The sequence below is a fragment of the Cetorhinus maximus genome, chromosome 15 (genome assembly GCF_964194155.1).
Source record: "Cetorhinus maximus chromosome 15, sCetMax3.hap1.1, whole genome shotgun sequence".
Taxonomy (NCBI): Eukaryota; Metazoa; Chordata; class Chondrichthyes; order Lamniformes; family Cetorhinidae; genus Cetorhinus; species Cetorhinus maximus.
This window is the reverse complement of record NC_135893.1, coordinates 59451174-59465627: the sequence shown is the minus strand read 5'-3', so window position 1 is coordinate 59465627 and position 14454 is coordinate 59451174. Positions and strand designations below refer to the sequence as shown.

Genomic DNA, 14454 nt, shown 5'->3' with positions numbered 1-14454 from the left:
TGGCTGGATTGGATGCGTCCTACTTTTTGTGAATAGGACATACCCAAGTAACTTTCCACATTGTTGGGTAGATGTCAGTATTATACCTCTTGTTGGCATTAATAATCAATTACATGTGCGATGCAAGAGGAACACTATTAACGCACTGCAATGGAATCAAAAACTTTAGAAAGAAACTTCAATGGGATTTCTGGTGCCAATAACACACTCCAGCTCCAGGTTACGCAGGTCTCAAGCGTACTGGTGGAACTGTGTGCTCCCTCCCCAGGGACATCTGAGCATGGACTTAACCACGGAAAAGAGGCTGTCAGGCCAAATGACCCTCTTGATTGCCTGCTTTATGGGCCTATTAATGGCCACTTTGGCCAGGCCCAGGAGCTGCCCCACAAGGAGGTCCTCCAATATCCCTGTCCCTCTCCACGTCAGTGGCCAAAGATCAAGAGTGTGGAGGGTAAAGTGCAACCAAAGATTGAGCAGCAGCCCCTTGATATCTGTGTTATAGTTGTACTGGAATAGCTTGTCTAGGGGTATGGCTAGCTCTAAAGCAAGCCTTCAGTATGCAGTAAGCAGTGCCTTCAGCTATTTCTTGATATCATGTGGAGTGAACTAAATCAGACAAAGATGCATCTGTGATGCTGGGGACTTCATGAGGAAACAGAGATCGATTATCTACTCAGCACTTTTGGCTGAAGATTGTTGCAAATGCTTCAGCCTTGACTTCTGCACTGATGTGCTGGGTTCCCCATTGAGAATGGAGATATTTGTGGACGACCTCTGCCAGTTAGCTTTTTAATTTTTCTGTTTATTAATTCATGGGGTGTAGACATGGATGGCTAGGTCATTCCTAATTGCCCTCAAGAACCACTGCAATCCATGTAGTGTAAGTACACCCACAGTGCTGCTAGGCATTCCTTTTAGACTTCATTGCAGCTTTTGATACAACTGAGTGCTTTGCTAGGCCATTTCAGAAGACTTTGAGAGTCAACCACTTTGCTGTGGGTCTGGAGGCACATGTAGGCCAGGCCAGGTAGATTTCCTTCCCTAAAGGACACTGGTAAACCAAATGGGTTTTTATGACAATTGAAAATGGTTTCATGGTCACCATGACAGAGGCTAGCTTTTAATTCCAGATTTATTAATTGAATTTAAATTCCACCAGCTGCTATGGTGGGATTTGAACCCATGTCCCCAGAGTATTAGCCTGAACCTCTGGATTACTAGTTACCACTATGCCACCGCCTCCCCCTTTCCACAACTGGATGTGACAGGACAGAGCTTTGATCTGATCTAATGGTTGTGAGATCCTTTAGCTCCATCTATCACATGTTTCTTCTGCTGTTCAACATGCAAGCAGTCTTGTGTTTAGCTTCACCAGCAGGTACCTCATTTTTAAGTATGTCTGGTGCTGCTCTGGGCATACTGTCCTGCACTACTTCATTGAACCAGGATTGACCCCTGAGCTTGATGGTAATGGTAAAATGAGGGATATGCCTGGTCATGAGCTTACAGATATCAGTTTAATACAATTCTGCTGCGACTTTTGGCCCACAATGCCTTCTGGATGCCCAGTTGAGTTGGGTAAATCTTTTCTGAATCTATCCCACTTAGCATGGTGGTAGTGCCAGACAACATAATGGAGGATATCCTCAGTGTGAAGGTGGGACTTTGATTCCACAGGGACTAAGTGGTGGCCACTCCTACCTATACCGTCATGGGCGGATACAACTGTGACAGGTAGATTGGGGAGGACAAGGTCTAGTAGGGTTCTCCCATTTGTTGGTTCCCAATCTGCCAAATGTGTCCTTCAGGACACAGCTAGCTCAGTCAGTAGTGCTGCTCTTGGTGATCAGCATTGAATTCCCCCCACCCAGAGTACATTCTTGGCCTTGTGTTTCTTCCTACTAGTGTTGATGGAGGAGTACTGTTCAGTTGAGGGAGGGTGATAGGTGGTAATCAGCAGGAGGTTTCCTTGCCCACTATAGACCTGATGCCATGAGACTTCATGGGGTTTGAAGTCAATGTTGAGGACTCCCAGGGCAATTGCTCCCTACTATAAACCACTGTGCCACCACCTCTAGTGGGTCTGGTCATGCCGGTGGCACAGGACATCACCCAGGGATGGTGATTGTGGTGTATGGGGCATTCCCTATAAGGTATGATTCCCAAGAGTATGGACTATGTCAGGCTGTTGCTTGACTAGTCTGTGGGACACCTCTCCCCTTTTGGCACAAGGCACCAGAGGTTGCTAAGGAAGACTTTACAGGGTCAACTGGATGTGCCATTACCATTTCCAGTGCCCAGTTCAATGCCAGGTGGTCCATCCTGTTTTATTCCTTTTTGACTTTAATGTAGCACTTTGGTACAACGAGTGGCTTGCTAGGCCATTTCAGAAGACAGTTAAGAGTCAACCACATTGCTGTGGGTCTGGAGTCACATGTAGGCCAGATAGGGTAAGGACAGCAGATTCTCTTCCTTAAAGGACATTTTACTAATTGAATTTAAATTCCACCAACTGCCAACCATTCCGCCAACCAACCGTCACGGCGACATCTGAACCTGTGCCCCCAAAGCATTAGCCTGGGCCTCTGGATTATTAGTCCAATGGCATTACCACTACGCCACTGTCTCCCTAAATGTTGAAATATAAAGAAGCAATGGATTAACCATTCCACTCCCCAAAGATGAGGGTGAGTGAGCCAGATGGGTTTTTATGACAATTGATGATAGCTGTCATTTCTGAGCCTAGCTTTATATTCCAGATTTCATTAATTAATTGAATTTAAATTGCACCAGCTGCCACGGTGGGATTTGAACCCATCCCCCCAAAACATTAGCCTGGGTCTCTGGATTATTAGTCCAAAGACATTATCACCATCTCGCCCTATCAAAAATTAAAATTAGTCAAATATAATTTGCCTTTAACCAATCCATGCTGGTTCTCCTTTATATTAGTCCATGTTTGTCCAAATGGATGTCAATTTCCTGCCAGATTACTGTTCCTAAAATCTTCGCAATGACCATTATCAATGTTAAACTGACTGGCCTGTAATGGTCAGGCTTATTCCCCCACTTTTTGAGGGGGCAATATCTAGTCAAAGGCCAAGCTGCAACCTTGAAGGAAAAATTTAATAGGGGTATTAAAATACAGAAGACAATGCATTGATTGGATAAGTTTGCATGTATTATAGGAAAACACACAATGCATTCCAGGGGTAGGCAATGGTGTAGTGGTATTGTCACTGGACTAGTAATCCAGAGGTCCAGACTAATGGTAGGGTTCAAATCCTACCACAGCTGATGGTGGAATTTGAATTCAACATGAATCTTCAATTAAAAGTCTAAGAAACCATTTGGTGGCCAAATATAGTTCCGCTATTTTTCAGATTCATGAAAAAATGTCAAAAATTCATCCAAACACTTATCAGTATTTTGAAATGAATACTAAACATAAAATTTTCCTGTATGACCAGGTCAACAGGAAATGTCCAAAAGCAGGATTTTTCTCTCATGTACTAATTTCAGGGGACCAGCCAGAAAAGTCATTCCTGTATTGGACAGAGCTACATCCCATCCTAGCAGATATCAGGTGATATCAGGTGATACCAATCATCAGTGTAAAATCTGAGATTTCTGTCCTTTTTTTGTATAGTGGTGCCCAGATACACCCTGATACATATTAACCCATTGTAAGCAGAAAAATCTCAAATTTTCAGACCACAGAATCAGGTCAAATGTCTATATTTAAACAGGTAGTGGACAACTGATTTTTCTCCTATATAGATCTAAGCTCTGAGGTACTCGCCCTTTGTGAAAATTATATGTATTAAGATTCTGCTGTAATCGTGAAGTCAACAGAACACCACAAGTTAGTGTGCTCGTGTGATTGTAACCAAGGCTCAGACAAGTATGTTGCAGAAAAGCAAGCCCAATGAAGTCATTCAGTCCAAGGCAAAAAATAAATACCAGTCCATCTAGGGCACAGACACTAAATCAGATCAAGGTTGTCAAAGTCTACTCTTTATAACAGTTCAATTCCTTTACAGAGCACCCAACATTATCTAGTTTATAAACATAATATAAAATAAAGACGAAAAATGCTGGAAAAACTCCAAGTCTGACAGCAACTGAGAAACAGTTAATGTTTCCCTCCTTATGTGGTTTATAACTGTTTTGCTGCTATTATTCATGACAATCTTCCTGACAAAATGGTCAACACAAGATTTGAGTTACTGAGCCAATCCATGTAACACACGACCCATGGTTATAATTGGAACAAACCCACTTGAGACAAATCGAGAGACTCAAATGAGCAAAATTGGTGTGGAAGCATGCCACGATGAGCAGATCTGCTCCCACTGACTTATTTCCTCCACAGGCAGTTCCTGTTATATTGTTGAAGAAATAACATTTTAATGTTCCAGTAAAACAGATCAAAATAGATCCAGCATAATTTCAGGTTCATGACACTTAAGGCATTTGAATGTCACTCTCAACTTATCAAATTCAAGTTTTACAATTTGTAACTCTGATTAAACAGTTATCCTCTACACAACTCGGTTGATTCTCCTCCCTTCCACACAACAATATGACCACTTCAGAACGAGGCAACAGAGCCAAGGTACAGGCCAGAGATGCATTTCAACTCCCAGTTCTGCAGAGTACACATTCACAACTGTCTTCTCTTTCTAGACACTGATTAACATGGTGTATTTCCAGCAATTTCCATTTTTTTTAAAAATCAAATCTCCATTGTGTTTCCCTTTAATTTTCATTATTCAGGTTCGTAAACTAGAAGGTAACAGAAGTTGTGTAGTGTATTACATTGAGTGACCGTGTACAATTTGCACTTCACTGCTAACAGCAATGGAATAGGCACTGTTAAGAAATTCCAGATCACAAAAAATCTGATATCAGAATGAAATTCACCTCAAGTTATCTGAAAGGAATCATCGGATTTCTTTCCATTAAATAGGGCTCAACAAATACCGAAACCATACAAAATCAACGTCAAGGGGTGTTCACGCAACCCTGGCCCAGATTTGACAAACTGGAGACATCCGACTCTGGCTGGGTCCTTGCAAAGGGTCAGAACCGAGGACTAGACAAATGAATTTGGAGCAGAGGGCGGCGTATAAAACGGATATGGTCTGTTGTTCAGGCGCGGAACTAACTATAGGCGAGAGGTCCGTGGATCAGTTCTTCCACCCGGGGTGAGTCAGCGCTTTACGGGCCACAATGATAAGTGCTGTAAGTTTAGTTCCAAAGTCCCAACATTTCAGCGTCCAAAAATTGGAGATAGGTATTCAAACCACTCGCTCACCATATACACCGCAACACGTGAGCCCCTAGAAATAAACCCAGTCCCATGGTCACTTCCGCCACTTGCTACAAAATAGTTTTGCGATGCTGCCGAACTGTGTCGACCTCGCTTTATGCGCATACAAGGGCTCTGAGTAATGTTGATCAACACTTGAGAAGGTTTTAATTAGCAATATGCATATCGCCTCAACAAAGACAATGCGACCGAGCTACGAGTGGCAAACCAGCTACTTAGTAGCATGATTTGCATTGAAAGCTACCAACGCGATAAAATTTGATCTGCCATCACTTCCCTGTTTTACATAAAGCCTCAGCATAATATACGGAAAACTCTAACGCAGATAAGCATCATCCTTAAAATCCAAGATTCTGCTGAGGCCATGCGCCCCCACCCTCCGGAAGGGAACTTTGAGCTGAGATAGGAATGAAACTGATGCACCGAAGCCACCTTGGTGCAACCAGGCTGAACACAGTTCGAGCCCGGCGCCTTCCCAAAACGCAGTGGGCATCAACCAAACAAGCCAGCTGAAAGTTGCAGATGTGACTCCCCCCGCCCCCCGCGCGAGATCCCGAGGTGCCGATTTCGCCTCCACCACACCCACCCAACTAACCCCCCCAAAAGTTGCTCCCTCCTCTTGGGTGTTCCGGTACGGTACTTGCCTGCCGACAGTCTGGTTGGCGAGCTGCCGCATCCGATTAAACTGCTTCTTCATTGTTTCTCCTGGTTGGTTCCTCCTAAGTTTTGTCTTTAGTGATTTTAGTGAGCGTGTGTCCAGGCCGCTGTGCACATCATAGTTGTGGGACTGTCAGCGCGCCGACAATCGGGCAAGTGAATGCGAAGACTCCAACCGAGTCTCTACCAAATACTTGGTAACTTTCAGCGTCTGCTCCCTCTTCACCGTGACCCTCAGTGGCACCTCTCTCTCTCTCTCCGACAGTGTTAACTCCCCAACTCGCAGTAAGGATACACCACCAGCCAACTGAGGGCCCGCCGGAAGTTCCTCTACCGCCCACTTCCGTTACCGGGGAGGGGGCGGGAGGGGGTAAACAACAACAACAAAAGCCAGGCAGGCAGACGGGATAACATCAAAGTCTTGCACTGGAGATGAAAGTCCTTCGACGATCCATATTCTGCTAAAGAGTTAAGGGAACGCACATAGTTGTCAACATTTTCACAAAAGTATACAGAATGGTGATGCTCAGGTCATGTTCCGCTTGTGTGTGTAAATGTATGTTTTTCATCTTTTAATAATACTATTTTTTCAAAAATAAAGTGAAATCTGTACCCGTGAAAAGGAGTATTTATGGGTGACCTCTAATGGTTAGTAAGAGTGAAAGTCGAAAGAGTCATCTAAAAGCTGTCAAAACAAAAAAACTACTGCGGATGCTGGAAATCCAAAACAAAAACAGAATTACCTGGAAAAACTCAGCAGGTCTGGCAGCATCGGCGGAGAAGAAAAGAGTTGACGTTTCGAGTCCTCATGACCCTTCAGCAGAACAGAGTAATATTAGGAGAGGGGTGAAATATAAGCTGGTTTAAGGTGGTGGGGTGGGGGGTTGGGGGGAGAGAAGTTTGGGGGGCGTTGGTTGTAGGGACAAGCAAGCAGTGATAGGAGCAGATAATCAAAAGATCACTGACATCCTTCAATATACCATCCTGACTTGGAACTATATCACTACTCCTTCACTGTCACTGGATCAAAATCCTGGAACTCCTTTCCGAATAGCCCTGTGGGTATATCTACACCACTTGGACTGCAGCGGTTCAAGAAGGCACCGGCTCACCACCATTTTAAAGGCAATTAGGAATGGGCAATAAATACTGCCTTAGCCAGCGATGCCCACATCCCATGAACAAATAAAAAAGTGTTGCCTGTCAAAAATCCCTTTGCATTAACTTTGAACATCACTCCATGATCCAGCTTACCTATTCCCTTGAAGATTTTAAATGTAACAATAAGAACGCCTTTCTTCCTATGTAAACATCCACATTATCTTTAGATTTTCCTCGTAGTACTGTCACCCAGCCTGATTTATCAACTCTGTTGTCCTTCTTTGTACTCCCTCCCAGGCTAGGATATCTCATGAGGTACAGTGCCCAGAACTGTGTACAATATCAAGGTAGAGATAAACCAGTACAGGCTAAATGTCACAGTCTAGATGTGGTAGCATTCTCAAGTTTCAGTTAGAAGGTTGAGTCCAAGCCCTAATCCAGGAATTGTGCATATTGATAGTTCAGTGTACAACTCACAGCCAGCTTCATGCTGGAAATGCCTTCTTTCAAATCAAATATTAAACCAAGACCCCCAACTGTCTGTTGAGGTGAATATAAAAGATCCATTGATACTTTTTTTCAAAAAACAGGAAATTCTGAAAGGCCTACACAAATGGTCAATGTCCATTCTTCAATCAGCACTACCAAAAGCAAAACTGCCTGGTCTTCAACTCATTGTTGTTTTTAGGATTTATTGGGCATATTTCACCTGTCATGTTTGTTTCATATCAAAGACATATCAAAAATAATTTATCAGCTGTGAAGCACTTTGAGATATTCTGAGAACATGAAAGGACCATAAAAGGAAAAGCTCCAACCTCTCTGGAACTTCTGCTCTATCCATTGAGCTATACATCCGAACAGCCTGATTGCCCTTCTACCTTGTTGGTGATGGAAAATTCTTTAGCAGAGTAGGGTAGGCCTACCTGAAATGGACGGGGCTTCAGAAAATGGATCAGCCTCCTCTATTCAAACCCTGTATCCACAGTAACCACCAGCAGCTGAATTACCCCATCCTCCAACCTCACCAACTAAAGGCAGCAGGCATTTCAGTTTTCCTTGCTGTAGCAGCACTCACAATAGAAATCAAATAAAGATCACTCTGAAAGTGAAAGAGCACTATATTTTATCCAATGCAGATGAAACATTTTTCTATACATCAGATTCCCTCACTTCAATCCCCATTTGAAGCTCACGAGGTACAAAATAAACCACAAATAAACAGGAGCCATGTCAGTCGTCACCCAGTGTCCTCCAACTATTACAAACATTCTCTTTCAAAGGGTCCTTTAACCTCAGGGTTAATATAATCCATGTGCGCTAAAAGCGCAACAAAGGCCAGTTTTCAGGATTATTCCCCATGGCTTGTTGGCCCTGCAATGAATGTAGGAATGTTGGTATATCCACAGCTTAATGTGCAAATCTGTGTCTTCCTAATTAGCAAAAATTGAAATTTTTACATATCTTTTTTGTTTGTTTTTACATGAGGGTAGAAAAATGGAAACTATCAAATAAATATAAAAATTGGACTGCCAAATGAGCTATCATTGATCAATCATCTGTCGTGTTAAAAAATTGACAGTTGCCTATCCTGCCATCTAATGGTACTAAATTGTATCACATAGAGTTTCAACTAAAAGAAGTGTCTACACAAGTTCAGAGCACAAGCATCTCCAACTCCTTCAAAACGGTTTCAACTACACTGGGGGTGCCTGATCCACAAACGAAAATGACTAATTGTTGCCTGTTCTTGTTAGTGTAAGTAACATGAACACTGGTTCATAACCAGCCAAAAGGAAGAAACTAGAAGGTAGTCTTAAGCAAAGCTTCAGAATTATACAATGAGTTACATGCCCAAAGAGCGGGTGTTAGAACTACTCTTGTTTTAGACATTTATAAATGACCTCGATATACAATCTGACTTGCACATCCACTGTAACTCTTCTGTAACCACTTTATGACATCCATCATCCAACTATGCCTAGGTCAACCCTTCTTTCTGCTGCCCTCTACTTTGCCCGCTGGAAGAGATCTCTGTAGCCTTTCAGCTCTGATCAAATGGCCAAAATACTGACCTTTTCTTTCCCGGCTGTCACCTTTTAGAGTTCTTTTTGCTCTTGCAATTTCAAGCGCATCTTCATTTAGCTTATGGTCTGCATATTGAATTTTAAGCATACATCTTAGCATTCACATTTCAAAGGCCTCTATTTTCTCCCACAGATCTTTACTTATTGTCCAGGTTTCTGAGGCATACAGGAAGGGGTGATCTTATAAATTTTTTCCTTGTTGCTAACACATCCTTCATCTTCAGGAAATTACTTCTGGCTATCTCGATCCTTCTTTTGACTTCTGCCATCTTGTCCTAAGTACACAAACTTATCTATTTGTTCCAGTGTGGTACCATCGACTTCAATCTTTGCTCGTCTAATGTATTCCTTCTAACAACCATTGTTTTCATCTTTTTGATGTTCAGACTCAATCCACATTCTAAGCTCATAGATTTTAGTTGATCCGCAGTATTTTCTGATTTTGCAAGTAGCACTGTGACATCAGCATATCACAAGTTTGTTATGTTCCTGTCTCCAATTTTTAAAATTCTTTGATGGGATGTGGGTGTTGCTGGCAAGGCTTGCATTTGTTGCCCATCCTTAAATGCCCTTGAGCTGAGAGACTTGCTAGGCTATTTCAGAGGGCAGCGGATCTGGAGTCACATGTAGGCCAGACCAGATAAGGACAACAGGGGTATTAGTAGTAAACAAGATGGGTTTTTATGACAATTGATGTTAGTTTTATGGGTCACCATTTATATCCCAGATTTTATTCATTGAACTTAAATTCCACAAGCTGTCGTGGTGGGATTTGAACCCATATCTCCCATAGCATTAACCTTGGTCTCTGGATTACTAGTCCAATGACATTACCACTATGCTACTGTCTCCCCCTGAAAGTGCATCTGACTCTCTGAATATTTGTTCAATGTACAGATTGAATAATTTTGGACAGTAGACAGCATCGACGCAATCCTCTCTGACCTATTACGTCTTGCCTGCTATCTGTAAGAGCTACTCAGCCAGTACCACTCCCACATTTTTCCTGTAACCCCACAAATATTCTCTCTTCAGATAATTATGCAACTCCCTTTTGAAAGTCACAATTGAATCTGCCTCCACCACACCCTCAGTCAGTGCATTCCAGATCCTAACCACTCGCTGTATTGTGAAGTTTTTCCTCATGTTGCCATTGCCTCTTTAGCCAATCAATTCAAATTGGTATCCTTTGGTTCTCAACCCTTTTGCCAATGGGAACAGTTTCTTCCTATCTGCTCTGATTTTTCGAAATTCTTTTTTTAAAATTCATTCACGGGATGTGGACTTCGCTGGCTGGTCCAGCATTTATTGCCCATCCCTAATTGCCCTTGAGAAGGTGGTGGTGAGCTGCCTTCTTGAACCGTTGCAATCCATGTGATGTAGGTACACCTACAGTGCTGTTAGGAAGGAAGTTCCAGGATTTTGACCCAGCGACAGTGAAGGAACGGCAATATATTTTCAAGTTCAGATGGTGACTGATTTGGAGGGGAACTTCCAGGTGGTGGTGCTCCCATCTATCTGCTGCCCTTGTCCTTCTGGATGGTATTGGTGATGGATTTGGAAGGTGCTGTCGAAGGAGCCTTGGTGAATTCTTGTAGATGGTACACACTGCTGCTACTGTGCGTCGGTGTTGGAGGGAGTGAATGTTTGTGGATGTGGTGCCAATCAAGTGGGCTGCTTTGTCCTGGATGGTGTCAAGCTTCTTGAGTGTTGTGGGAGCTGCACTCATCCAGGCAAGTGGGGAGTATTGCATCACACTCCTAACTTATGCTTTGTAGATGGTGGACAGGCTTTGGGAGGTCAGGAAATGGGCGACTCGTCGCACGATTCCTAGCCTCTGCCCTGCTCTTGTAGCCACAGTATTTCTATGGCTAGTCCAGTTCAGTTTCTGGTCAATGGTAACAACTAGGATGTTGATAGTGGGGGATTCATTGATGGTAATGCCATTGAACATCAAGGGACGATGGTTGGATTCTCTCTTGTTGGAGATGATCATTACCTGACACTTTGTGTCCGCAAATGTTACTTGCCACTTGTCAATCCAAGCCTGGATATTGTCCAGGTCTTGCTGCATTTGGACATGGACTACTTCAGTATCTGAGGAGTCACGAATGGTGCTGAACACCGTGCAGTCATCAGCAAACATCCGCACTTCTGACCTTATGATGGAAGGGAGGTCATTGATGAAGCAGCAGAAGATGGTTGGGCTGAGGACACTACCCTGAGGAACTCTTGCAGTGATGTCCTGGAGCTGAGATGACTGACCTCCAATAACCACAACTATCTTCCTTTGTGCTAGGTATGACTCCAATCAGCAGAGAGTTTTCCTCCTGATCTCGAACATCTCTATCAAACCTTCTCTCAACCTTCTCATCTATAAAGAGAACAGCTGTAACTTCGCCAATCTATCCTCATAACTGAAGACTCTCATCCTGAAACCATTCTTGTAAATCTTTTCTACATCCTCTCCAAAGCCTTTACGTCTTTCTTAAAGTGTGGTGCCTAGAATTGGACACACTGCTCCAGTTGAGTTCAAACCAATGTTTTATAAAAGTTCTCCATAACTTTCTTGCCTTTGTACTCTATGCATTTATTTATAAAGCTCAGCTTCCTGTATGCCTTATTAACCACTTTCTCAACCTGTCTTGACGTGATCAACAGTTTATGCACATGTACCCCCAGGTACCTCTGCTCCTGCACCTCCTTTAGAATTGTATCCTTTGTTTTATATTACCTCTCCTCGTTCTTCCTACCAAAATGTCTCACTTCACATTTCTCTGCATTAAATTTCCTCTGCCACACATCACCCATTGCACCAGCCTGTCTATGTCCTCTTGAAGTTTATCACTGTCCTCTTCACAGTTCACAATACTTCCAAGTTTTGTGCCATCTGCAAAGTTTGAAATTGTGGCCTGCACACCCTTATCTAAGTTATTTATATGGATCAAGAAAAGCAGAGATTTGTTGGTGGTGGTGGGGGGAGGTAGGGATAGCAGTTTGCAAGAGCGTGGATCAGATTAATACTAACAGCATGGGGTTCAATCCCTGTAGACTCAGGGTCTTGCTTTTGTAAGGGTTTGTTCGGTAGCTCTCGTGAAGAGGTTCAGAGGCTTGTAAGGTTGAATGGTAGTGTTTATTGGTAACATTGAGCTAACTCCATGCTTACTTCTGCACAGGCCTCTGCATACTCTTCGACTGACCCAGATCTGTTGTCATGTGACCCTTTACATTACATTGTGGGTGGTACTGTTCTGCAGTCTCACATTAATCCTTGCTATGCCAAACACCTTTATACTACACCCCCCCAAGTCTTTATTCAATATATTTACAGTATGATCTTTCTTTATGTGCTACCCTTTCTCCCCATCTCAAGTCTTTGTCTTTATAAATTCAAATGGCCTGGAGGCTTGACAATTCTTCCAGATCTCGTTCTGGTCACATTTGGGGGAGTGGTAGGCTCAGTTGCTTTGGGCAAGCTTTGTTGGCTTGGAGTTGAAGTTGTGGTATTCTGTATTTCTGGCACTTGGTTGTCACCATCTGATTCGTTTATTTCACTCCTTGGAGTTGAACTCTTCCTTATCAACAACCATCTGCTTTGTTTTGACACCATAGGCTTGTCCCATTCCTTCCAAAGGGAATATTCACTCTGTTCCCTTGTAGTATGAACACGGGTTTTCTTTCTCCATGGGGTTTGCAATGATCTTTTTGGGAGTTGAAGGTGTATCTCCATTCCGTTTGAATGGTCTTTATTCATGAGCTCACCCAGCAGTTTGGCTTTCATCACCACACTGCGTTCTTTCCTGTGCCCTTGTACCTCACGGAGGTGTGCTCTGGTGAGTTGATGCCACTACTCTCCTGCTCCTGCATCACCTTGCTGCTGTGCGCTTCTGCTGGAAATTGCAGTTTCTTTGCCATGGCGTTGCCCAGTTGTGTAACAGCAACTGTTGGAGCCTGAGTTGAGGCTCATCGTTCTATTGCTGGTCATTCTCATGTGTATCTTCCACTCGAAGTACGGGTGTGATACTTATCTGAAGGTTTGGCTGGTCTGACCAAAGAGGAGCTTCTGTCGCCTGCAAGGGAGTTGGCTCTGCAAAGAGTGAAGACAATTCAGAGCTGAAGTCCCAGTCACGAGTCTGTTCTCTGGTGGACCTCTTGGGAACTTGCAGTTCCATGTAGTTAATGACAGAGATTGTTTTGATGTCAGCCATTTTGAGGAGTTTAAGGGCAACACGGGCATTTTTGCTTAAGATAGAAAAGGATTGGTTTCGGATGATGTACAAAATTTAAAATATCTGCTTGTCACCATACCGGAATGGTTATAGGATCATGCCTATGACCAAAAGTTGGATTCCTCAAGGGCCATAGAGTAGTGTGTCTGTCGTTTGTAGCCAGAGGTCTTTCAACCACAATTCCTTATCCAAGAGGACTATAACAAGCAGAGAACTCAAGATCTGTCATATATACTTCTTCTCTGCTTCATCTTATTCTCTATCTCTTTCATCATCCAGGGAGTTTTGGCTTTGTCCTACCTTTCCCCCTACCTCTACTGTACCTGAACTATCCTCTTTAAATGCAGTTCATTGTTCAATTAGTTTTGCCTGCCAATCTTTGATTCTAATTTACCTGGGCCATATCCATTCTCACTCCATTGAAATCGGCTCTCCCCCAATTAATTAATCATTCTTTTCCATAGCTAACCTAAACCTTATGATACTATGATCACTGTCCCCCAAATATTCCCCTCCTGACACTTGATTCACTTGTCTCACCTCATTCCCCAGAACCAGATACAACAATGCCTACTTCCTGGTTAGACTGGAAACATATTGATAAAGAAAATTATCCTGAAGATACTTTAGCAAATCTTGCTCCTCTCTGCCCTTTAAACTATTACTATTCCAGTCCATTTTACAATAATTAAAGTCCTCCATTATGACTATCATTTTGCACCTCTCTGCAATTTTCTTGCAGATTAGTTCTTCTATATCTTTCCCACTAGCTGGAAGCCTATAGAATGCACAGTAGAGTGATGGTACCTCAATTGTTTCTTAGCTCTAACCAAATAGATCCTGTCCTTGACCCCTCTAGGACATGCTCTTTCTCCAGCGCTGTAATAGTATCCTTGACCAACACTGGCTCCCCTCTTCCTTTCTTTCCTTTCCTATCTTTCTTAACATCTTGTATCCAGGAATATTTAGTTCCCAGTCCTGCCCTTTTTTGAGCCAGGTCTCCATTATTGCCACAACATCATATTCCCACATGCCAGCTGCACCT

At 43.0% G+C, this 14454-nt stretch overlaps 2 protein-coding genes across 6 annotated transcripts in view; one reads left to right on the top strand and one right to left on the bottom strand.

The window, feature by feature from the left end:
• The window catches only part of arhgap17a (Rho GTPase activating protein 17a), a 215293-nt gene extending 208968 nt beyond the window's left edge, over positions 1-6325 (bottom strand). For all 5 annotated transcript variants that reach the window (XM_078558484.1, XM_078558485.1, XM_078558486.1 and 2 more), the window contains exon 1: positions 5980-6325. In XM_078558484.1, coding sequence (XP_078414610.1) covers positions 5980-6032 — 53 coding nt within the window. In that variant the 5' untranslated portion in view covers positions 6033-6325. The remainder of the gene's footprint in view (positions 1-5979) is intronic.
• Positions 6326-6400: 75 nt separating this feature from the next.
• lcmt1 (leucine carboxyl methyltransferase 1) overlaps positions 6401-14454 on the top strand; it is a 70434-nt gene continuing 62380 nt past the window's right edge. The window contains exon 1 of the mRNA XM_078558491.1: positions 6401-6522. The gene's annotated coding sequence lies outside the window, so the exon portion shown is untranslated. The remainder of the gene's footprint in view (positions 6523-14454) is intronic.